At 44.3% G+C, this 23,247-nt stretch overlaps 1 protein-coding gene across 3 annotated transcripts; it reads left to right on the forward strand.

Moving 5' to 3' along the window:
* Nucleotides 1–2,089: 2,089 nt before the first annotated feature.
* Nucleotides 2,090–21,579, forward strand: ppfibp1a (PPFIA binding protein 1a). Of its 3 annotated transcripts, none has more exons than XM_079294721.1 (25): nt 2,090–2,174; nt 7,865–7,944; nt 9,127–9,332; nt 10,169–10,249; nt 10,885–10,998; nt 11,088–11,192; nt 12,360–12,452; nt 13,251–13,368; nt 13,937–13,998; nt 14,087–14,147; nt 14,477–14,583; nt 14,756–14,829; nt 15,555–15,591; nt 15,895–16,039; nt 16,649–16,784; nt 16,867–16,989; nt 18,941–19,091; nt 19,510–19,621; nt 19,708–19,796; nt 19,889–20,011; nt 20,103–20,228; nt 20,334–20,522; nt 20,632–20,778; nt 20,859–20,924; nt 21,029–21,579. In XM_079294721.1, the coding sequence occupies exons 2-25, from the start codon at nt 7,881–7,883 to the stop codon at nt 21,098–21,100; spliced, it is 2,601 nt and encodes an 866-aa protein (XP_079150847.1). In that variant the 5' UTR covers nt 2,090–2,174; nt 7,865–7,880; the 3' UTR covers nt 21,101–21,579. The 3 variants fall into 3 exon arrangements, with proteins under 3 accessions (XP_079150847.1, XP_079150849.1, XP_079150848.1); XM_079294722.1 differs by lacking the exon at nt 2,090–2,174 and adding an exon at nt 6,588–6,668; XM_079294723.1 differs by lacking the exon at nt 10,169–10,249.
* Nucleotides 21,580–23,247: the final 1,668 nt, after the last annotated feature.

Below are 23,247 nucleotides of genomic sequence, written 5' to 3' on the forward strand. Positions count from 1 at the left end.
AAATACAGATTATTTGTCAACGTCACCATAAAATTCCACTATCGTTACGTTACGTCAAAATTATGCCTGTGATTTGGGTAAAAAAATCCTCTGATTTGGTTCCTTGCCGACCTTACATCCACACACACTCATGATCTCCATTACGAAGATGATCTTCAGTGATAGAGTAAGACTTCATTGCAGACATCGTACAGAAAAAGCTTAGATGGCACAGAAATGTCCTCACTGTGTTCCTCAGTAAGTCAGTGCAGTTTAAGTGTACGTATCATTAAATCAAACACCGCCATGCAGCGTTTCCTGCAGACTGCAGACAGAGAGACAAATCAGCTGTTCTGCTTCAGGGACAGTCTTACATCATGTCTACAGTACGCGCTCTTGCTGTGTTATAAGAAGCCAAGGCTCCTTAAGGTTGAGTTCCTCCAGAGATCAAGAGCACACCTCTAACTCCACCTGCTGGTCTGTCTTTTCATCTCTCACACACACACACACACACACACACACACACACACACACACACACACACACACACACACACACACACACACACACACACACACACACACACACACACACACACACACCAACCTCCAACTGTTGCATTGCAGAGATAATGTGTGTGAGAACATATTTATCAGGAGAATTACAGCGATTTGTTTTTTGGGAAAACAACAGGTGATCATTCTCAAATGGACTCAAGATGACCTTTCCCGCCAAGAATCGAGCTTTTAATTTGCACCCTGTGGAATGTGATTTGCTCTCAGTTTGATCCCAGCCGGCCGCCCACGCACTGGCCACTTTGCTCGAGCTCCGCTCGTCTTTCGTGAACTGCCCTCACTTATCTCACCACTTATTTCCTCGTCCCTGCTGATGCTGTGAATACGGTAACAGTCTGATACTGTAATCACTTCCCTCATGCAGTTTGCACAATCTGCTCAGTTTCACTGTGAAACGCCTTCTGCCTTCCAATATGTTTATATTCTGTCCTGTGTTTAGTGTTTTTACACAATTTTACATCCTGTCTTTGTTTGTCTTTGTTGCATTGAAGACATAATAAGATTTTAGTGACACCCAGGAGAGAAATGATGTGAAGAAACAGATATAAAAAGGATAAAACCAAGCAAAGAAAATCTAAAATGAAGTCACTCTAAGTTAATTTAAGATATCTATAAAATAACTCAACAGAAACTGATTCCTTGGCTTCACGTTTCATTGAGTGCAATCATAAAGTGCCTCCAGGTAAAGCCATTATCTCTTCTTCAACAATAGAAATGAAATCAAACCATAGAAGTGCAAATCAGATGTGGAGAAAACCACCTTAATCAAAAAAGCACTGAAGACTGGGATGTGGCTGCAGCTCATTGAGTTGATTTCAGGCTTTACAGCTGATATCTATGATATCTATGGTCTACTTTAAACCTCCTCTTCGATCATTCGATTCAAATAGTATCCGATTAATTCTGAAAATATATTGTTGGCATGTTAGTTCGTTTTGTCCTAATACTTTAACAGTAGTTGAGGGTTTTATCTGCTTTGGAGGGTCCACGTGTTTGAACCGTGCAAAATAAGTAAATAGTCAATATTAACATGCGCGTCGACGTTGTCGGTGTTCAACGCATGCGCAGTGTTAAGCCGATGGTATAACATATACTGTTTCCGTTACGGACTTTCAAAATAGTACGGATTTGAATCCCAAACATTGAATTCACTTCCTCACTTCAAGGAACAATGCCCACATTGTTTTAGCTAATCATTTTTATTTTAATCCCTTAAAAAAAACAGTGAATTTTCCTCCTTAGGTCGTTTGATTTGAGTGTTTCGGGGCCTGAAACAAATTAAAACTCACAAAAAAGATAGTTTCAAGTAAAAGGCGGAAACATTTAGGATTATGTTTTTCTTTCTTAAATCTGCTTGTATCCCCTCCCATTTATCTTGGGACCACTACCAGCGATTGACCCGGGTTCCCGCTTTTATTGTGAAGGCCTTCTTTCCGGAAGTGTCCCCGTGGCATTTTCTTTTTAGCTTGACTTCGCTCGAAATGTCTATTTTAGTTTGGATCCCCATGGTCTGGATGAAAAGTTCAGTTCACAGAGAAACGGGACCATGAAGCTCCTGTGAAGAGTGTTTGGAGTAAAGCCGCCGGAGACTGCAGGATCTTCATTTATTGGTCGAAAACTGTAAGTTAAACCGAAGTTTAAATGTTTAAAAGTTTCGTTAACTTAATTGCGTTAAACTCATTTTAATTGGACGCAGCGTAGCTCCAGAATGTTTGTTACGCAGAATTTAGCGTAGCTCATTTTTTACTTCTTAGTGACACTTTGGTTATGTTAACGTTATCTAATATATCATTTATTTCTACGTCAACGTTGCTTACACTATTAACCGTATTTGTGGTCTATTAATATTTAACTTTCTTGTTATGGTATCAGACGAAATAAGCTTATATCCTTGAGAGTTTTACTATTTATTCATGGTTTTGTTTAAGGCAGAGTTAGTTCACTAATCAAGAACAGCTGTATCACTATTGCTTTCACATGACCATAAAACACAATGAACCTATTTTATATCATGACAAATACCACCCACAGAGAAGAAGAAACAATGTGTCAACAGAGACAATCATATCTCCTCAGCTTTGGTACATTATAGTTTAGAATGGTCTCTTTATGGTGTTTGACCACCTCTAATTCATGCATCATGTCCATTAATGTTCTAAGCCACAGCGGTGAACCTCCCACATTATCTGTGTCAAAGGCAGTGGCAGCACTGTAAAGCTGCCTCTGGTCCAGTGTCTGCTTAATCTCAGACCTGCGCAGCCTTTGTTTGGTGAGCCTTTGTCGTATAAAGTAGTTCAGGAGAAAGCCTCCCTCCTGAAGGCGCTGCATGACCTGCTGGCAGCCCTCCTCGCTACTCTGATGATGTCTCGGCTTCCGGACCGAGAACTGAAAGCATAACAAAGGATTTTATTCCCTTCTCTGACAATAACCATATTTGTATCCACGCTGTTGCACGCCTGCTTGCTGATGTTAACACTGGACGTGTTGGCGTATTAAAACTCAAATTTCACATCGCTCAGTGAGCGTTTAAGGCGCCAATCATCTTGTTTTTCTCAGGCAACAGGCAGTTATTTGTTGGAGGCAGAGTCCGTTATTGACCCGAGTTTGTATTGCCTGCAGTATAAGATCAGCATGGCACAGATCCAAAAGCTTTCTACTTCCTAAATGTCTCTTTTTCTTGGAGCCACACGTCTAGAAATTTGCATTCTTTGCATTCTTGGTACATTTCTCTTGTGGTGGTGTCTTCTGAAGGAAGGGAGGTGTCGCTTAAAAAGTCTCATGATATATTGAGATGTTTGCTTCTGAAATCAAATTAAAATCTCAGCTTAATCTGAAACATTTGTCTCATTACAGAATCTAATTACAGGGCCCGGGTTCATAAATGAGCTGTGCGAGTGGCTTTAGGAGTGTTTAGATTTGTGAGTGCGGTCAGTGCCGGGGGTGAAGAGGAAGACGTCTCTCCAGTATGTGCCAGGAAACGCTTCCTGACAGGACTGAGTGACGGTCTTCCTGAATGTAGGCATGCCTCTGTTTATGGTCTACCTCATTCTGCTTCTACAGCAGCAACTGCGACATTGTGCCCTAAATACGACTCGGGAAGCTTCTGTGCCGAGTCCTTGATAACAGACGCAATGAAAGTCTGTTTTTATTACTCGGTTCCTCTTCTTGCCTCCCGGCACTTTCCACAATTATTGTTTTTTTCCCCTCCAATGTGCTTCCTGACTGTGATGGCGGCTGAGTCGAGGGCCGCATGGAACAAAAACTGCATTAACTTGAGATCAGGCGCTATCATGTGAGTCTGTGAGAGACAAAGAGTTGCCTGTGCCGGGGGTCTCCGTGCGGTTGAATGGCTGCTCCTTGCTGTCAAACAGTCTGACCTCACAGCAGCCCAAACTTAAAGTCCACTGCACATCTGTCAGGGGGAAAGGTAAACAGAGGCCGGCGGCTGGATTCCACCAGCGATAGACTCCCACGGGTCACGCTCCATGTCCACCACGTTCAGCACTGCTGTTGGACTGCAGCTGATTGAGGTTAGAGCTGAAACAATTCGTGGATCAATATGTCGATGCTGCTTGTCTTGGTCTTATATGATCGCACAATGAATATATTTGGCTTTTTGACAGTTGAGCGGATAAAATAAGACATTTGAAGACTTGTTCTTGGGGCTCTGGGAGCTTCGTATTTTCTAACATTTTATTAATATATAATAAATAATCATCAGCAGCTCATGCTTGAACATTAAGTGTCAGTTGAGACGCTAAATGTTACTGCAACTACTCCTATCAATACCATCATCAGGGCCGCCCTCGACCAAAGAAATGCTGAGTTGACGAACACTCAAACGATTTAGTCCACCGATCAATAAAGATCTCGAACACTGAGTTTCTCCACAAAGACTCGCAGAAGAGCACCTCTTTAAATCCTGTGTTCACTAGAGATGAGTTTCATGGAAACACGACATTCAGCATGAAAAAAGAGTTTCATCGACGAAAGTAATCTTCGTTGACTGAGACCAAGAAGACTCATCGACTTAGAGCGGGAATCCAAAACTGCTACCAAGCCTGACTGCCCCAAATCCCTTTGCTAATATCCCTGATAGTTTAGTTAATTAGGCTTTATTTATTCAGGAACACCTCTTGCAAGAGAGAGCATCGTGCATGAGGATATGAGAGCTGATGGAACTGTAGTTATGCTGCTCTACAGTGTTGTTGTTGTTGTTGACTACATTCAGCTGAGGATGGTCGATATATCTTTCTACAATACAACACAACTGCTCCGGTGGCTTCGTGAAGCAGCAATGAAATCTGACGTTCTATTTCTCTTGATAATAAGTTTTACAGCCGTTTTGAGTAAAGGATCAAATCTGACTCTCGTCAAATGCCGGCGGAGGCCAATGGTTTAATATACGCTGTGTATTATTCATAACCAGCAGGACAAGAGACTGCTGGTGATGAATGATGATGACATGTTGGCATTGTGTCCTCATAGTTCATCAGCCAAACTATTCATTTATGAAAGGAAGCGTTTGAGTTCTTTCTGAAAATATGACTTTCACCAGCCATCAGTATAATATATTACAATGTTTTGATTGACAGCCTCAGACGAGACAACCTCATTTTTATTTTTATTAAAAAGCAACAATGTGATCCACCACGCGATGACCAGTTACTGTACTACAACAGCTAATGCTGCTCTGTTACTATTCTCAGCCAGTTCAGTTCTGAAATGCACATCTGTACCACAGCTGGAAGTGAGCTATCGGAGTGTGTGAGGCGTGTGTTTGTGTATTTATACGTGTGTGTGTGTTAGAGCCCCACCACTCAGCACAGGGTCAAGTAATCCCAGTCTATTTTCTCTGCAGATGCAGTGTCCCTCCCCCTCCATACCGCCCTCTCTCCATCTGGTTGATGTTAAAACCACCGTGCAGCAGTCAAGTTCAGTTTTCAGACACATTTGTATTTCTATCGAATAGACAGGAAGTGTTGCTGTTAGATTGATTGCATCGGATCATTTAAAACAGGTCGACCAACACAATGTGATCCCTTTATCTCTCAATACTTTCTGACTTGCCTGCCTTGTCTGCGGCGCTCATCCACCAGCTCATTCATTTCCTGGTGAAGACGTGAACCGTTAAAAACAGATCACAAGTTTATCGTTTTATTGAGAGAGAGCTTCTGTAATTCCCTCGATCAGGAGTAAATAATGCATCTATTGGGGACTATTTTCTGCGGTGGATTGATGCACATGTTGTGCTTTGGCGGGTAGTTAAAAGCAGCAGGGTGATGTATATTACCGAGACACGTGCTAACACAGTCGATTCTTCGTCTGCTTCTGTCTTCTTTTATGGTTTCATTGACAAACTGAGTAACACCACCAGCAGCTAGAGTCCAGTCCTCTGGGTGTAGTGTGAAGGATGCGGGGGGGGGGGGGGGGGGGGGGATGTCGGTACCAGGCGTCGGCGTCTGCTTTTCTTCGGGATAACTAACCTGCTCAGGAATGCGTGTAGCGCTCACTCCTCCACTCTTATCAATCATCATTACAGACGGCGCTACACGCCGCTCGGGAGACGGACCCTCGTCTGTCGGCTTTTCTCCTCAGGGGTTTCTTTTAGTCTGAAGATTCTTCACGGACGACCGGCTCGTCAGTGACTCGCGAGGAAGTGGAAAATATCTCAGCCGGGCCTTTTAAAGGGACTGCTACTACGAGTCAGAACGGACAAAGTTGCTCACGTGGAAAGTTTCTGTGCAAACGTGATTCTGGCTCATGAATGAAACCTGGAAGTTGCACATTGGCTGAAGTGAATCTCTGGTTTCCACTCAAGAGTTTCTCTTGAGTCCCATGACACCAGTTGTGATGTGGCTTCTATCACGAGGCGGGAAGGACGGTGGGATGAGCGTCATCTCTCCGCCCGTGGGTCGCACCGTGACCAGAAGAGACAGCCGAGTAGAGCGCAAGACAGCAGCACACGCTGGCGCTTCTCTCTTCATGCCGTTTGTTATATATTTGGATTCTCAACAGAAAGTGTCTTTTTGGAAAAAGAAACAAGCTTTTAGGTTTCCCCCCCCCCCCTCGCGGGGTGAAACCAGCAGCTGACCAAATACATCCTCCACCCCGGTGAGAGGGAGTGATGCGTTTCCATCAAACTCTGGAAAAAGTATTCGTCGGAAGGCGAGAGCTGTCACGTGTTGTTCTTTATTTGAGGTGTTGTCTGGCGTTCTTATCCACCTGCAGTCCTGTGCTGTCCTTTCAGATGGCTCGAAGATGTTTCAAGTGTTCCTCGCGAGAATTCGGTTCACGATGAATCTTAAAGTTGCATTCATCGAGTGGGGCCGATACAAAGCAGTGTGTGTGGCGTTCTTCTCCCTTCTGTGGGGTGTGTCGTTGAAATGCAGCACTTAAGGCCCCTTGTTCCAACAGCAGCCTCCAGCTCATGTTGAGGCCGTTGGTTTGAGTACGCTCTTAATGTTGTACCCTGCTGGGGGTGACACTGTGACCCCCCCCCCCCCCCCCCACAATGAGACTTCTGAACAAGCAGAGCCACTGTTTCAATGGTGATAGTCCTGGTCTTTAGTTCCTCTGTGTGTTTTTAAAATCCGATTTGTGTGCGAGTGAAGGAGAGAGCGATGCGTGTTTGGTCATGGAGGATCCTGTCCCACGTTGTTATGGATGTTTGAGATGCCGAGCATGCCGATGCTACGTGCCAGAGACCCCTGGGAGAGTAGTGGCACTATCCCAGACAGGAGCCCGCCCATGAGCACCCGTGACCGCCGGAAATGGGGCTTTCTGGGTAATAAGTCCCAGAGATCACTTTGTTTTTTTGTGGCGCAGACTGCAGAGTTAATTTGATGCAGCAGCCTTTTGAAAAGGAAGAATTAGAGCTTTAACCGTAGCAGGATCAGTGATAACACTTGTTTTGACAGCTGGTAAATGTAAAAACACGCAGGCAGGTTTTAAAGTTGAACAGTGACGCTAGTTCAGAACTAAAGCAACGCTTTGACCTGTAGAAATACACGGGATTAGAGCTTAAACTAATGATTCATTATTGATTCATCTGATTGTTGTTTTCACATGAAGAGGTTATTATTTAGTTTCATGCATCCTTTCATCACACGGCTCTTTTTAGTGGTTGTTACGGAGTTTTGATCCAATCGTACAATCTTCTTCAGCAGATGGATGTTTCCCAGCATGAGATCTTACGTTCGCTGAGTTTCCATGTTCAGGACTAATTGAGATATTAATACCACATCCTCTCTTTAGTCTACAATGCTTTACCATTGTTGGAGGATGACATATTTTCATGTTTTTTTCAGATTCATTGAGCACAAGATGATGTCCGACGCCAGCGATATGTTGGCCGCCGCCTTGGAGCAAATGGACGGGATCATAGCAGGTAACCACATGGTGCACGTGGGCTTTAGGACCAGTGGGCATGGCACACTATAGGGTCTGGCCCACATCTGGAAAGCATTGACGGTAGACGGTTACACAATGTCCCCTTCTACCTGCAGTCTAACGTGATCCCCTGAACACACATAAAGGTTTTGGAGCAACGCTGAACGTGTGCCGCTGGATCACTGGCCCTTTCGGCCTCCGCTGCATTCCTCCACCATGAGAAAGTTTCCATTGTCCCCGCAGTGACGCACACCAGTGATTATTCAAGCTCTGTGAGTTTGGCGTACTGTGGACTTGTGCAGATGAGCAGAGCAGGCTTCACTTTCAGAATCCCCAATTTTTCCGCTGATGTGTGTAATTATAGCGCCGACCTTTCCAACTGAAGCGAGGCAGCCGATCACGTGACATCCCCACTGTTGCTGCAGAAACCACGGCCGTCATCGAGCCCCCCCCCCCCCCACTCCCTCGCTACTGTGGGGGAAGCCATGCTTTTTTTTTTTTTTTGTATATTTACTTATTTAGCCCCCTCTTTGTTACCGTTGGACGTCTTCGTTGTGGCGTTTAGGACGGACGACAGATGGTGAGGAGAAGGCGGCGGCGGCGGCACACGGTGGGAACATCATGCGCTCGAGTTCAGTCGACACGCTGCTGCGTTTGCTTCCAAGACAAATCAGACAATCTGGTTTCCACAGATACAGGAGGAGATTTAATTGCCACTAATTGATTATACAGCGTCACACGATGTTTGATGAAAGCCGAGGAGAGTGTGTGTGTGATGCCGAGGTGGAGAGAATACCATTAAGCACCTGAGGACAGTTATTGACGCTGTTATTGTGCTAAAACATGAACTTGTGTAGGAGTGAAATGAATGCTGAATGAAAGTCAAAGTCTTTAGTGAAGAACTGAATGTTCTCAGAGGGAATTAAGTCCATCTTTTATATACTTATTTTAGATACAAGTACAAAAATAAGCGACTGTAAGAAATTAGATGTTTTTGTCTGTGTATCCGATTGTTGTTATTTATTTATGATAAAACCTGCCGTTTTGATTACTTTGATGATTGAACACATTAGATTAACAGCAGCTGTAATATTTCTGAACTTCGCTCAATGATTTGTGTGGCGTAACGAGTTCTTCTCATTGTTATCTCACATCTCAACTCTTCCTCTCTTCGCTCCAGGCTCCAAGGCCATGGACTACTCCAACGGGCTCTTTGACTGCCAGTCGCCCACCTCTCCGTTCTTGGGGGGCCTCCGGGTGCTGCACCTGCTGGAGGACCTGCGCGGAGTTCTGGAGCTCATGGACAACGAGGAGAGGAACAACCTGCGATGTCAAATCCCCGATTCCACCGCAGACGGGCTGGTAGAGTGGCTGCAGGGACGACTGGTAACGGCTCCGTTTATAAAGGGCCATTCGCCCTCCACGGCCGGTGTGGCGGCTGTTGCACGTGTTTGAAACAGAAGATGAGATATGCGTGTATACTGGCGCCTTTCTCGCTCCGCGGCCGTTAACGCTCGTCATTTCATGCGTCGCAGACGCAGCTGTTGCAAATGAGATTTTGAGGCGATCTCAAACAGCACTGTCGCTATAAAGCGTCTGTCTAACAACACCAGCGTCTCTGAGAGCTGGCCTGGTGTGACTCACCCTCTTAACCGCTCGGCATCTCTCCGCTGCCGATACGCTGAGTCTGTTTACTGGAGAAGGGCTGTTATGACGTGCTTTATGAATGATGGAGGTTCTATAGGAGTCCTGCTGCAAATAGTTTCCATCCTCCAAACCCCCGGCGATAGTTGGCCGAGGCGCTTGTTTTTCTTCCCTCGCGGCCTCGTCTCTCCGTGTGAGTTGGAGAGACGAGGACGCTTTTCATTCAATTTTCAAATCACTTTCATGTGATATCGACCCTCACATGTTTCTCTGGAAACTCAACTCACGTGGTTTTCAAGGGAAAAGCACGTGAGCTGATTGTCGGGGAGGTTATGTAGTTATCCAGTTAAGGGATGTGCACCCATTAGAAGATCCATGTGGCTCAAGGCTGGTGTGTGTTTTCATCTGGACCGTATTTCAACATGATAGCCAAAGGCCCGCCCCCCCCCCCCCCCCTCTGCCTTCACGAGCTCCCGGCTCAACAGAAAGAACAGTTGGAAACCTCATGGAAGTCGTGCAACAAATGCAGCAGCTTTGTTGAGACAACAGAAACCAGCACACGTTGTTTCTCATTTCAGACCAACGGCCACGGCTCAGAAGCAGTCTACCAAGAACGCCTGTCCCGGCTGGAGTGTGACAAAGAGTGTCTTGTTCTTCAGGTTAGAGAGCACAACTCTCCTGAATACGCAGCTCAGCAGTATTTTACGTGGCTGAGAAACGACCGCCCTCTCAGAGCCGTTTGTTGGTTTGTTTATTTGTCTGTTTTGTGGATGGGAAGAAATGATCTGTATTGTCACCACGTGGCCTTTTTATGAAGCATGGGTTCCCTCGTTCAAAACAAATCGATGAAGACTGAACAGATCTTCTGATCGTTGGAAAAGACCAAATAGTTTGAGGAGCAGAGTAAATGTTATTCATTAGTTTTTAGGTTAGCGATGCTGTTTTCCTTTTTCTAAACACTTGCAAAATGAATGAAATGGTGGCATTGTAGCTAAATGGTGAAGGATTACTCTGTTAGTCTCTTTGTGTCTACAAATCCCATAAAAACAACCAGAACCAACAGTTTGTCAACCCGTCCCTCAACCCTTCCCCTCGTCCCTGCCCTGTCTGTGGCCCTCAGCCCCACAGAGGCATTCATCCTTCACAACGAGGTCACAACGAGTGCATCGCTTTCTTCCCCAGGAGGAACAAATCATTTCCTCAAACAGCTGGGAGCTGTAGTTCTTTAGGACCTACAGCGCGTGCTCTCAGAAGTACTTTGTGCGATTGACGCCGATGTCTCTCCGTTGTCCAGGTGAGTGTTCTAACAGACCAGGTCGAGGTGCAGGGTGAAAAGATTCGGGACCTCGACACGTGCCTGGATCATCATCGGCAGAAGCTCAATGCTACCGAGGATCTGCTGCAGCAGGTAAGGCCTCTGCAGGGTCACCGTGCCTCGGTTCTGCAGGTAACACAGTCCAATCCCGGTCCAGTTCAAAATGTCTACCTCTCCCACAGGAGCTGGTGAAGCGGACCACGCTGGAGACCCAGAAGCTGGAGCTGATGACCGAGGTGTCCAGTCTGAAGCTGACGGCCGTGGAGAGAGATCACAGGGACAATGAGGTACCGACGCGTCCGTACGATGTGCCGCCGCGCGAAGCGCAGCAGAGGTGCAGCTGAAGTTCTCCGCTGCACCTGCAGCTGGCTGTCATGTGATGCGTGACTCTGGATCCCGGAAGCCACCCGGTCATTGTTGTAAAGTCACTGAGGTCGGTCTCACTCCACTGGAGGGCTCTGATGTGTCACGTGGTTCAGGGTGAACTCCTTTAAGGGTTACAGAAGAGGCTTAAAACATCCCTTGTGCTCCGGCAGCTGTTTCCTGCCAGAGCCCACCCCCGCCCATACCTCCCCCTCTCCCCCTCTCCCCCCTCTCCCCCCTCTCAGGGGCTAAAAGGTTGTGGGAGTTATAGTTTCCATCCACTCCGTCCACTAGCCGGGACATGTATTTGGGGGATATTATGTTTCCAGACAGTAGACTTCTGAAGGGAGTTGAAGTCCAAATTGAATGCAACTGCGTGTGTTTATTTTTGTTTCCATTTTCCCCGTTAAGCTTTAAATCGAGCTCTAGAGAACACAGCCGGTCAGTCCCATCCAGGCAGCGCTGACGTGTTCTGATTTCTGTATTTGTTTAAACCTGCAGCACCTGATTTATTAACCCTTCTCAGTCACAACTCATGTACTGTCAGAACTCTCTCCAATGAACAGTAGTATTCAATTAAAGTTCAACGAGGTCCATGAATTATGAATAACACACAATCTAACAACAAATCGATGTTCTTCTCTCGGTTCAAGTAATATATTTCGCTTTTAAGCAACAAATCAAATAACAGAAAGTTCTTCACGGCGCTGCAGGCTCGTGCCCTTTCATGAGGATTGGCTTTGGTATTTACGATGCTAATCAGGATCAGCTGACACGCTTTCCATTCAGCAAAGACAAAGGGATTCATCGTTATGACTCCAAAGCTCCCGCCTCCTGCAGTGCTGCTGATTGATTGAGATGAAAGCAGTTTGACAGCAGTTGACCGTGACCTTTTCACCTTCAGACCGGGATCCGTCTTCGTTTGTGGATTTAGCTTCTCAGATTCTCTCCGATGGGACGTCAGCCTGAAGATAATGTTTGGTGCTCTTGGCAGGAGTTCTCTCCCTCTGACCTCTCTCCCACACGGCCTCCATGAAGCTGCCCCTCTCTGAGCTTTATGGGTAAATGGGAGTTCTCTTTCTCGTCCCCAGGGCTTGTACCAGGAAGTGACGGACCTGCGGTTCAGGGTGACTGACATAGAGAATGAAAGACTGCAGTGTGAGAAGAAATTCAAAGCTACCAAAGTGAGTGTGCTGAAGCTCCAGATAGCGGACGCTTTGATTCTTTTACACTCGTCCGTGACAGCAGATGTGAATTATCCTTTGAGACGCTTCATTGCGTGTTTAAAAACGCTGTGATTTCCCCTCCGACATCTATTCTCTGCTCCCTTTCTTTACCCGCTGTGGTTTTAACGTCTTTCTGCAACATGCTAACCTGTCCAGCGTCCGAAGCGGAACAGTGAGCGGTTCACTGGCGATGAGGTGACCGAGGTTTAATCTCCAGCCCTGTCCTCTTCTTCCTTTCTGGCCCTTAAGATCCTCTAAACCTGCTGCTTCTCCACTGCTGCGCACTGCTTTCCTGACTTTCTCCACTCTCGCTGTAAGTGCTCTCACCCGTACCGGTTTCAGGATTCCTACCTGGTTCAGAACCTCTTTAATGTATCAACACATCTACACAATCATTCTGTTTACTCAGGTGACTAAAAGTACCATTTTTACAAGCTTCACATCGTGTTAATCGGTGCGTCTTCTTAATTTCAGTAACTTTTCAATCCGGTTGTTATCTGAATCTTCCTTTGATGCGACTCTTTGTGGTCGTTTTATATGCAAGTCCACAGTTTAGTGAATAGTGAATTCACTAGTGAATTAGTGATGAGGATGTGTTGTACGTGTTTGTCATGTCCTTCCTGTTCATCTTGTTATTCTAAAACCACGAGTGGACACTAAAAAGTAATTTTTTTTGATTGCATCCGTCTCCCCAAGTGTCACACACACAGTGATGAGAATCCCAGAATGCTGACTCTGCGTCTCCTCTGATTGCAGGAGGAGCTGCAGCTTCTGCAGCGGCAGCTGGAGGAGCGAGAGGAGGAGCTGAGGAGGCTGAAGGACCAGAGCAGACTGAGGGTGGAGAGCCACAACGGAGCCGAGGGAGGAGAGAGAGGTGGGAGCCTGATGTTACAAACGGGTTTACAGGGATGAGACAAACAGACAGTTCACATTCCAACAACACCAGATCCCCCTCCAGCATCCTCGCTGCAAACACAACGGCTACATTGTTTTCATCCAGATCGCCCCGTTCATTATTATTTCACGGACAGTCTGAACTATAATGAGGCGATGTGAGGCCCTGTGTCTGTCCGTCGGCTCCGTACCAAACATCTGTTTTCCTCCTTCCTCCCACCGCCGGCCTTATCTAATCCTCTCTGATGGGAGAGGAACGCCGTGATTTAAATGAGGGGGAGTCTGCTGTAAACACGTGTTCTCCAGTGTAATCTGATCGGCTTGTGTTTTGTCTGTACAGACACTGGTTGTTTGTTCACTGACCAGATCAAATCTGTAAAGCTCCGCCCCCCCGACCGGGTCACATGTCTGAGAAAATAACAACCGACTGCGACAAAACAAATGATGATTTTTCAATGACTTGGACTCAGAAATGAGTGACTGACACTGAACTTAAACCAAAGTTTGTCAAAGCCACCATGACACGTGTGTGTGTTTTGTTCCTCCAGATACAGAAGTGTTGAACATGAAGATGGTGTTGGAGTCCCTGGCGTCGGCCAACGACGTGAAGGTACAGTGTGATGTGACGCTGTGGTCATCAGCGGCTTTGGTTTGTTTCAAGCGGTGGTAACTGGACCGTCGTGCGTGTTTATCTGCAGGAAGAAAGGATAAAGGAGCTGGAGGAGTCACTCACGAAGTGCAAGGATGAGCCGGTAAAAGGTCAGCCTGTTTCATTCTCATCAGAGAGTCTGCAGCTGTCAGTTCCTCACGATTTGAGAAAGAGCAATGAATGCCGAAGGCAGTGTGTGAAATTATGTCGAGCATCATTTTATTCATAATACGCTGTATTAGTGGAAACATAAACAATGACTTCACTACATCAGTTTATAAGCTGAGAATATGAGACATACAATGTCTGTAAAGTACAGTAAACGGATACATTAATGACATTATTCAGGAAAGAAGAAAGAGCCTCCGTTCCTGGACTTTAGATTCATATCGCGATGCTTTATGGCAGCCTGATGACGGTCCTAACTGTCCTCCCTCAGACGATGACTATGACGATATCCCGGACGATCCCTCGGTTTCCGTCTTCATGGAGGTGGATCAGGTCACACCGGCGTTGGAAGGGGAGGCAGGAAGAAGCTCTGGCGAGGTAAACACAACCTCTGTCCAAACAATCTGCACACAGGATGGAACCCAGACTGGAGACTTCCTTTTAGAAAAGCTCAATTTCAGCCTCCCACTCTCCCTCTTATCTGCCTCTTATTTGTTCTGCTGTTGGGGAATATATGTTCAATGAATGATGTTTTTCTCTGTGTTGTCAGTCTATTCCATGTATAGCAGTGCTCTCTGAGATGAACGACCTGGACAGAGAACAGCTGTTACAGGCAGTCGAAAGGTAAAACTCAGTTCCTGCGTCTCATTAAACCCTCTTTCTCTCTGCTTTCTCTCTTCTCCCTCTCTTCTCCCGGGTGAAATGAAATGCTCTGGATATAAGAACAACATCTGAATGAGTTCTAGCAGAGGCTTTGGACAGTTTGTTCACAGACATTTCTGAAAGACTCCAACGCGTCTTGAACAGTTGGATGTGTGGGTGAAAAAAGCAGCTTTAGAGTTCAGTGAAAGTAACAGTTCTCTAAATATGAATCATATCTGCATCCTGGCTGATCAGACCTCTGTGCAGCAATAATGCACATTACATATTATAGTACAATATGAGGAGAGTCCAGAAGATGTTAATGAAAGCAGAGTCTGTGCACGCCCACACGGTCCTGATAAGAGCAGCTTGTGTGTGTGTGTGTGTGTGTGTGTGCGCATCTAAAATGTACTGTAACGTTTGGAAGTAGTTGCAGCTTAAGGCCAGCAAGCTGTCTTTCAGTTTTAATCTCTTCATCATTATTTTGACACAGCAAAGTGTGATTTGTTCTTTTTTCATGTAACTTTTAAGGGAAATCACTACGTTTCTACAGAAACTCTTTTCTTTCAGTCGATCTTTACACCCGTGATCTGACTTTTTATTTTGTGATATGTCTGCATACACACATCTGTATTGCTACAGTACTTGATGGTGAGGATATTTCAGGACTCTTTAAGCTTTAAACGCTTGAATACTTGTTATTTCAGTTCCTCAGACGTCCCACAGCCGAGCAGCACCGAGCAGGTAAGAGCAGGACCAAGTAACACGAGCCTCACGTGATCATGTTATTCACAACAACTTAAACACTCAGTGTTGCTTGTGAATCTGTCCATGTGAGTAGGTTCTCTTGGTTTTGAGTGAATGACTGTGTATTAATATATTCATAAATACAGGACACACTGTATGATATTGTCCTGCTCTGACACCTAGTGGTTAGATGGTGCAACTACGCTTCTCTCTCTTGTACTTCTTGAATTTAAAGGTGAAATGGTTCATCTTTAAATGTCCTCGCTTCTCTAAACTCCTGTATTTTCTTTCTTTTCAAAGACCAAACATAAAGCAGGACCTAGTTCCTCGTCTCCTCTCGGAACCAGCGATGGGAGCTTTGGTACCAAGAAGGCCCGCTCTTCTTTCGGCCGCGGCTTCTTCAAGCTGCGTGGAGGCAAGCAGACAACCAGCTCTCCGAACCTGGGTGATTCTCAGCTCCTCGAAAATGATCACATGTTTGTCTGCATGTTGAGATGTGTGTTTATGTTTCGGTACTGATCCTCGTGTTTCTTTCTCGGCCCTTGTAAATTGTGAAGATCGCACCCGGAGTGCCAGTGCACCTGCGTTGGGTACGGTAGAGCAGCTCTGGATTACACAGCTGGATGTGAATAAAGACTGTGACTCTGCCATGTGACCATTTTAACTTTCTGAAGTCCGATGATCACATGCTGTCGTACTGATGGAGCACCTTGTCACAGCCACAACAAATAATGATTTTCTGTTTCCTTTGACGCATATGGAAGGGCTTGAAGAGTTAAAACTATCCACAAGGTGCTCTAAATCATTTCCTTTACGAAACATCCAGTTGTCCCTTATCCATGACTTTAAACCATCTGCAATGAAGACGTTCTGTTGGTACTTTCCAGTCAAGTAGTGAAGCATTTCTCATTCGCTGTAAATGAGAAACTCTGAGTGGTATCGTAGTAGTTTACTGCTCTTTTGCATGGGTGGTCGCGTCTGCAGCTGTAAACTCTGATCTGATCCGGCTGTGTTGAGGTGCGTCATGTTAACGTGCGTGTCATAACTTTTACAGCTGAGGCGGAACGTAGAGGCACAGAGCACCTGGACTTGGCCGGCGCTCCTCCGCGGAAATCCCCCGATGGAGCCCTGCTGCCGTCCTCACCTGAAACCAAGAAGAAGTCCAAAGGCTTCATGAAGTTCTTTGGCAGGTAACATTCAGGGTGTGTCAGCCGTTCTTAAAGGTAACATGAGACGATGATCTATTTGCTCATTCATGATGTGATCCTGCAGGCTAAAGAGGAGTCACTCCAGCTCCTTCAACCTGGACGATGAAGCAGAGACGGAGTTCCGGAGGGGAGGAGTCAGAGCCACAGCCGGCCCTCGGCTCGGCTGGTCGCGTGAATCTAAACACAAGTAGGCGGCGGTGCAGTTCTTAACTAGCGACGGTTGTGCCGGTTTGGTTCGTGGCGGTCAATACTCCCTCTCTGTCCCCGTCAGTGTTGTTGAAGTTCCTTTCTCGCGGTGGAGTAAAGATGAAGTGTGTGCGTGGCTGCATGAGCAGGGCCTCGGCTCACGCTATATTTTGACTTTATGACTTTTTCGACATGCTATATTTTGACTTTATGACTTTTTCGACATGCTATACTATGACTTTTTCCGACACGCTATACTATGACTTTTTCCGACACGCTATACTATGACTTTTTCCGACACGCTATACTATGACTTTTTCCGACACGCTATACTATGACTTTTTTCGACACGCTATACTATGACTTTTTTCGACACGCTATACTATGACTTTTTTGACATGCTATATTTTGACTTTATGACTTTTCCGACACGCTATACTATGACTTTTTTCGACACGCTATACTATGACTTTTTTCGACACGCTATACTATGACTTTTTTCGACACGCTATACTATGACTTTTTTGACATGCTATATTTTGACTTTATGACTTTTCCGACACGCTATACTATGACTTTTTCCGACACGCTATACTATGACTTTTTTCGACACGCTATACTATGACTTTTTTTGACATGCTATATTTTGACTTTATGACTTTTTCGACATGCTATACTATGACTTTTTTCGACATGCTATACTATGACTTTTTTCGACATGCTATACTATGACTTTTTTCGACACGCTATACTATGACTTTTTCCGACACGCTATACTATGACTTTTTCCGACACGCTATACTATGACTTTTTTTGACATGCTATATTTTGACTTTATGACTTTTTCGACATGCTATACTATGACTTTTTTCGACACGCTATACTATGACTTTTTTTGACATGCTATATTTTGACTTTATGACTTTTTCGACATGCTATACTATGACTTTTTTCGACATGCTATACTATGACTTTTTTCGACACGCTATATTTTGACTTTATGACTTTTTCGACATGCTATATTTTGACTTTATGACTTTTTCCAACACGCTATACTATGACTTTTTTCGACACGCTATATTTTGACTTTATGACTTTTTCCGACACGCTATATTTTGACTTTATGACTTTTTCGACATGCTATACTATGACTTTTTTGACATGCTATATTTTGACTTTATGACTTTTTCGACATGCTATACTATGACTTTTTTCGACACGCTATATTTTGACTTTATGACTTTTTCGACATGCTATATTTTGACTTTATGACTTTTTCCGACACGCTATACTATGACTTTTTTGACATGCTATATTTTGACTTTATGACTTTTTCGACATGCTATACTATGACTTTTTTCGACATGCTATACTATGACTTTTTTCGACACGCTATATTTTGACTTTATGATTTTTTCGACACGCTATACTATGACTTTTTTCGACACGCTATATTTTGACTTTATGACTTTTTTGACATGCTATATTTTGACTTTATGACTTTTTCGACATGCTATACTATGACTTTTTCGACATGCTATACTATGACTTTTTTCGACACGCTATACTATGACTTTTTTTGACATGCTATATTTTGACTTTATGACTTTTTCGACATGCTATACTATGACTTTTTTGACATGCTATATTTTGACTTTATGACGTTTTCGACATGCTATACTATGACTTTTTCGACATGCTATATTTTGACTTTATGACTTTTTCGACACGCTATATTTTGACTTTATGACTTTTTCGACATGCTATACTAGGACTTTTTTGACATGCTATATTTTGACTTTATGACTTTTTCGACATGCTATACTATGACTTTTTCCGACACGCTATACTATGACTTTTTTCGACACGCTATATTTTGACTTTTTCGACATTTGCGACGGTTGTGCCGGTTTGATTCGTGGCGGTCAATACTCCCTCTCTGTCCCCGTCAGTGTTGTTGAAGTTCCTTTCTCGCGGTGGAGTAAAGATGAAGTGTGTGCGTGGCTGCATGAGCAGGGCCTCGGCTTATACGTCGCTCAGGGTCAGAGCTGGATCAAATCGGGACAAACGCTGCTGAGGGCGTCGCAACACGATCTGGAGAAGGTAGGAAGGTTGTCTTTCAGGGTTTTATTTATCAAGACGTTATTGAAGACACAAACTGTAGTTTTTTACCATTACCTTTAGCTTCCAAAGCCCAAAACTCTGTTAACATACTCTGACAACACTATTAGAGCTGCAAGCATTAATTGTCAACTGTTTTATTGATCGATTTCTGTACGTTTTTAAGAGAAAATCTGTATATTGGTCTGTGACAGTAAACTGAATATCTTTGAGTTGTGGACAAAAAAGGAATTTGAGAAACGCTGATCGCCATTGTTCACCATTTTCTGACATTTTAAAGACCAAACAACTAATTGATTAATGAAGAACATAATCCACAGTGAAAGTGCTCTTCAGTGGCAGCCCGACACTAGATCACTTGCTGCAGGCTGTAAACGTTTCCCTCCGTTTCCCTGCTCAGGAGTTGTGCATGAAGCACCCTCTCCACAGGAAGAAGCTGCAGCTGTCTCTGCAGGCTCTCCGGTCAGAGGACGACGACCTCAAGGGCAGACTGGACCACAACTGGGTGACCAGTGAGTGCGACGTGGTCTTGCTTCATATAAACGACAGATTTCCCCCCCTCGGCTGTTTTTCATTCATGAATAAACGTGTGTTTCAGGGTGGCTGGATGACATCGGCCTCCCGCAGTACAAAAGCCACTTTGACGAGGCTCGTGTTGATGGATGCATGCTGCACTACATGACCGTGGTGAGCTTTTTACCTTTTGTTTTGGTTTCCTAATAATTCTTTAATATTCTGGCTGAACTTTCCCGTTGTTTGATGCCGTGGCTGTTTCCCAGGAGGACTTGCTGTCCCTGAAGGTGGGCAGTGTTCTCCATCACCTCAGCATCAAGAGGGCGATCCAGGTCCTCCGCCTCAACTGCTACGAACCCAACTGTCTCCGGCGACGTCCCTCTGACGAGGTATCGCACAGGAAGTCACAACTCTTTTCTCCCTTTTTGTTTTAAAGCTGCTTTTGGGTTTTGGGATTTAAAATTCTCTTTTTTTGTCCAGAACAACATGACACCAGCAGAGATCTCCCAGTGGACCAACCACCGAGTGATGGAGTGGCTGCGCTCCGTGGATTTGGCAGAATACGCTCCCAACCTGAGGGGCAGCGGTGTTCATGGTGGACTGATGGTGAGGAGATGAAAACGAATGTTTGAAATGCTATTTATTGTTGATGCCGCCCCGCATCAGACCTCTCACCATGATGTTTTCTCAAATGTCTTCACGCTCCAAAAGGTGTTGGAGCCCCGCTTCAACGTGGAAGCACTCGCCCTCCTGCTCAACATTCCTCCCAACAAAACCCTGCTGAGACGCCACCTGGCAACACATTTCCACCTGCTCGTCGGCTCCGAGGCGCAGCGGCTCAAACGGGACTGTCTGGAGAACCCCGACTACATCGTCCTCAGCGCCACCGCCAAGATCAAGGTATCTGCCCGTCCACTCGACACAAACAACACATCAATGAATTGTTTCAGCTCTACTTGAATATGAATCTGATGTTCCGCTGCTAATCGTCTCCTTTCTCCTCCTGCAGCCTCGACGCCTGTCATTCGGTGGTTTTGGCACTTTGAGGAAGAAACGTCAGGACGATAGCGAAGAGTACGTCTGCCCCATGAACGTGGAAATGCCCAAAAGCAGCAGCTTCCAGATCTATGAGGAACACCTCGACCACCTGGAACAGGTACGGAGATATTCCCTAACATGTCATGAATCGGAGTGTTTACAATGTGTCTCGACCCTGTTTGTGTATGTTTTTGGCAGATGGAAGACTCTGAAGGGACCGTGAGACAGATAGGAGAATTTTCTGAGGAAATCAACAATCTCACGGTGAGATACTGACCGTACATGACAATAAACTGGTGGTTTTTTTTACCATTCATGGGGTAGAACAATGACCAACAAGAGTACAAACCTGAGTCTCTGTGTTTCAGAGCATGCTGAAGGAAGATGAGTTTTTTCACGAGGGCGACGCAGCAGAAACCGATCACAACTCTGGTGTTTGAGACTTTGTTCCAGTATTTTCCTCGTTCATGACTATATATATATTTATTATGCTGTCCAAAATATAATGCATGAACTAAAAATGCAAGGTTTGATTGCATTAATGTACCTCTTATTATTGAAACATTTGTATTCTCTTTTGAGTGCAGTACTCTGTTTAAGTCCTAAGCTGCAGTCCGATTCATGTTTGAATGTGGTACGTAGAGTTATCTTTAGGATTCAAATTACAGCAAACATCCTCACTTTACTTCGAGTGGTATCTAGCCACGTAGTTTGGGTTTTGAATACTGTGAGATAATGGTTTGAGGATTAGGTGAAGCTACAACCGTTGATTGAGCGATGAGCATAAAGACTGGAGGCCTGGCCCTCTAAAAGCACAAATAAGAATGTGAGCATTGTAGGTGCAGTCTCTCGTTGAGTATACTCTTCCTATTGTGAAAGTAAACCAAAGTCTTGTTTTTTTTAAATGTTAATAAAAAAGGAGAAAACGCATTTCTTTGTCTCATTTTTAGTAGCATCTTCCTGAAACAGCTCAGAGATGTTGCAGCAAAGACTTCATGTCGCAAACATGTTTTAGCAAAATAGACATCTTTGACGTGACGATAGATAGAAGGCAGGTTCAACCAACACATTCAGAACAGCAATAATGGATTAAATACAATTCTGCATAAATGAAGCAGGTGGTTGCGATTCTTAGACAATGCATTAAAAAAAGCTTCGCAAGTGTTAAGGCACTCAGAAAACATCCACATTTCCATCTCCCAAATACTTTCCTACATTAATTGGTCCGTGCTGTTGCATGATGAATATATTGTGTGTACGAGTGCTTTAATGCTTTCAGGGTAGAGTATAACTGAACGTCCTCATACGCCCGGACGTCTAGAAGTTGAACCTGCGGCTGCTGGAGTGGCCGATTTTGTCCAGATTGGGGTTGCAGGCGAACTGGATCATCGGCGGAGGTCCACACATCAGGACGAGACTGTCGTCACTGGGAGGAGGCAGGTGTTCCCTCACCATGTCTTCACTGATGAAGCCTTGGCTGTACTCCCAGTCTGGAAGACAGAAAAGGAACCAACGTTTAAATACAACTTAATGTAACTATTAGGATCCCGACATGCTATACTACGCCCAATGTCTAATCATTCTTTCCATTGAAACACACACGTTATTTTGACACTGACTTTTTTCGACATGCTATACTATGACTTTTTTCGACACGCTATACTATGACTTTTTTCGACACGCTATACTATGACTTTTTTTGACATGTTATACTACGACTTTTTTCGACATGCTATACTATGACTTTTATGACTTTTTTCGACTTGCTATACTATGACTTTTTTCGACACGCTATACTATGACTTTTTTCGACACGCTATACTATGACTTTTTTTGACATGTTATACTACGACTTTTTTCGACATGCTATACTATGACTTTTATGACTTTTTTCGACTTGCTATACTATGACTTTTTTCGACACGCTATACTATGACTTTTTTCGACATGCTATACTATGACTTTTTTATGACTTTTCGACATGCTATACTATGACTTTTTTATGACTTTTTTCGACATGCCATACTATGACTTTTTTCGACATGCTATACTATGACTTTTTTCGACATGCTATACTATGACTTTTTTCGACACGCTATACTATGACTTTTTTCGACATGCTATACTATGACTTTTTTCGACATGCTATACTATGACTTTTTTCGACATGCTTTACTATGACTTTTTTCGACACGCTATACTATGACTTTTTTCGACATGCTATACTATGACTTTTTTCGACACGCTATACTATGACTTTTTTCGACACGCTATACTATGACTTTTTTCGACATGTTATACTACGACTTTTTTCGACATGCTATACTATGACTTTTATGACTTTTTTCGACTTGCTATACTATGACTTTTTTCGACACGCTATACTATGACTTTTTTCGACATGCTATACTATGACTTTTTTATGACTTTTCGACATGCTATACTATGACTTTTTTATGACTTTTTTCGACATGCCATACTATGACTTTTTTCGACATGCTATACTATGACTTTTTTCGACATGCTATACTATGACTTTTATGACTTTTTTCGACATGCTATACTATGACTTTTTTCGACACGCTAT

Source organism: Melanostigma gelatinosum (genome assembly GCF_949748355.1).
Source record: "Melanostigma gelatinosum genome assembly, chromosome: 22".
Classification (NCBI taxonomy): domain Eukaryota; kingdom Metazoa; phylum Chordata; class Actinopteri; order Perciformes; family Zoarcidae; genus Melanostigma; species Melanostigma gelatinosum.

Excerpts from the sequence above, each read along its gene's own strand:
- ppfibp1a (XM_079294721.1), top strand. The coding sequence starts at position 7,881 with ATGATGTCCGACGCCAGCGATATGTTGGCCGCCGCCTTGGAGCAAATG. Across the intron at positions 12,453-13,250 it reads AGAAATTCAAAGCTACCAAA|GAGGAGCTGCAGCTTCTGCA; the intron begins GTGAGTGTGCTG and ends CTCTGATTGCAG. Across the intron at positions 20,779-20,858 it reads ACCTCGACCACCTGGAACAG|ATGGAAGACTCTGAAGGGAC; the intron begins GTACGGAGATAT and ends TGTTTTTGGCAG.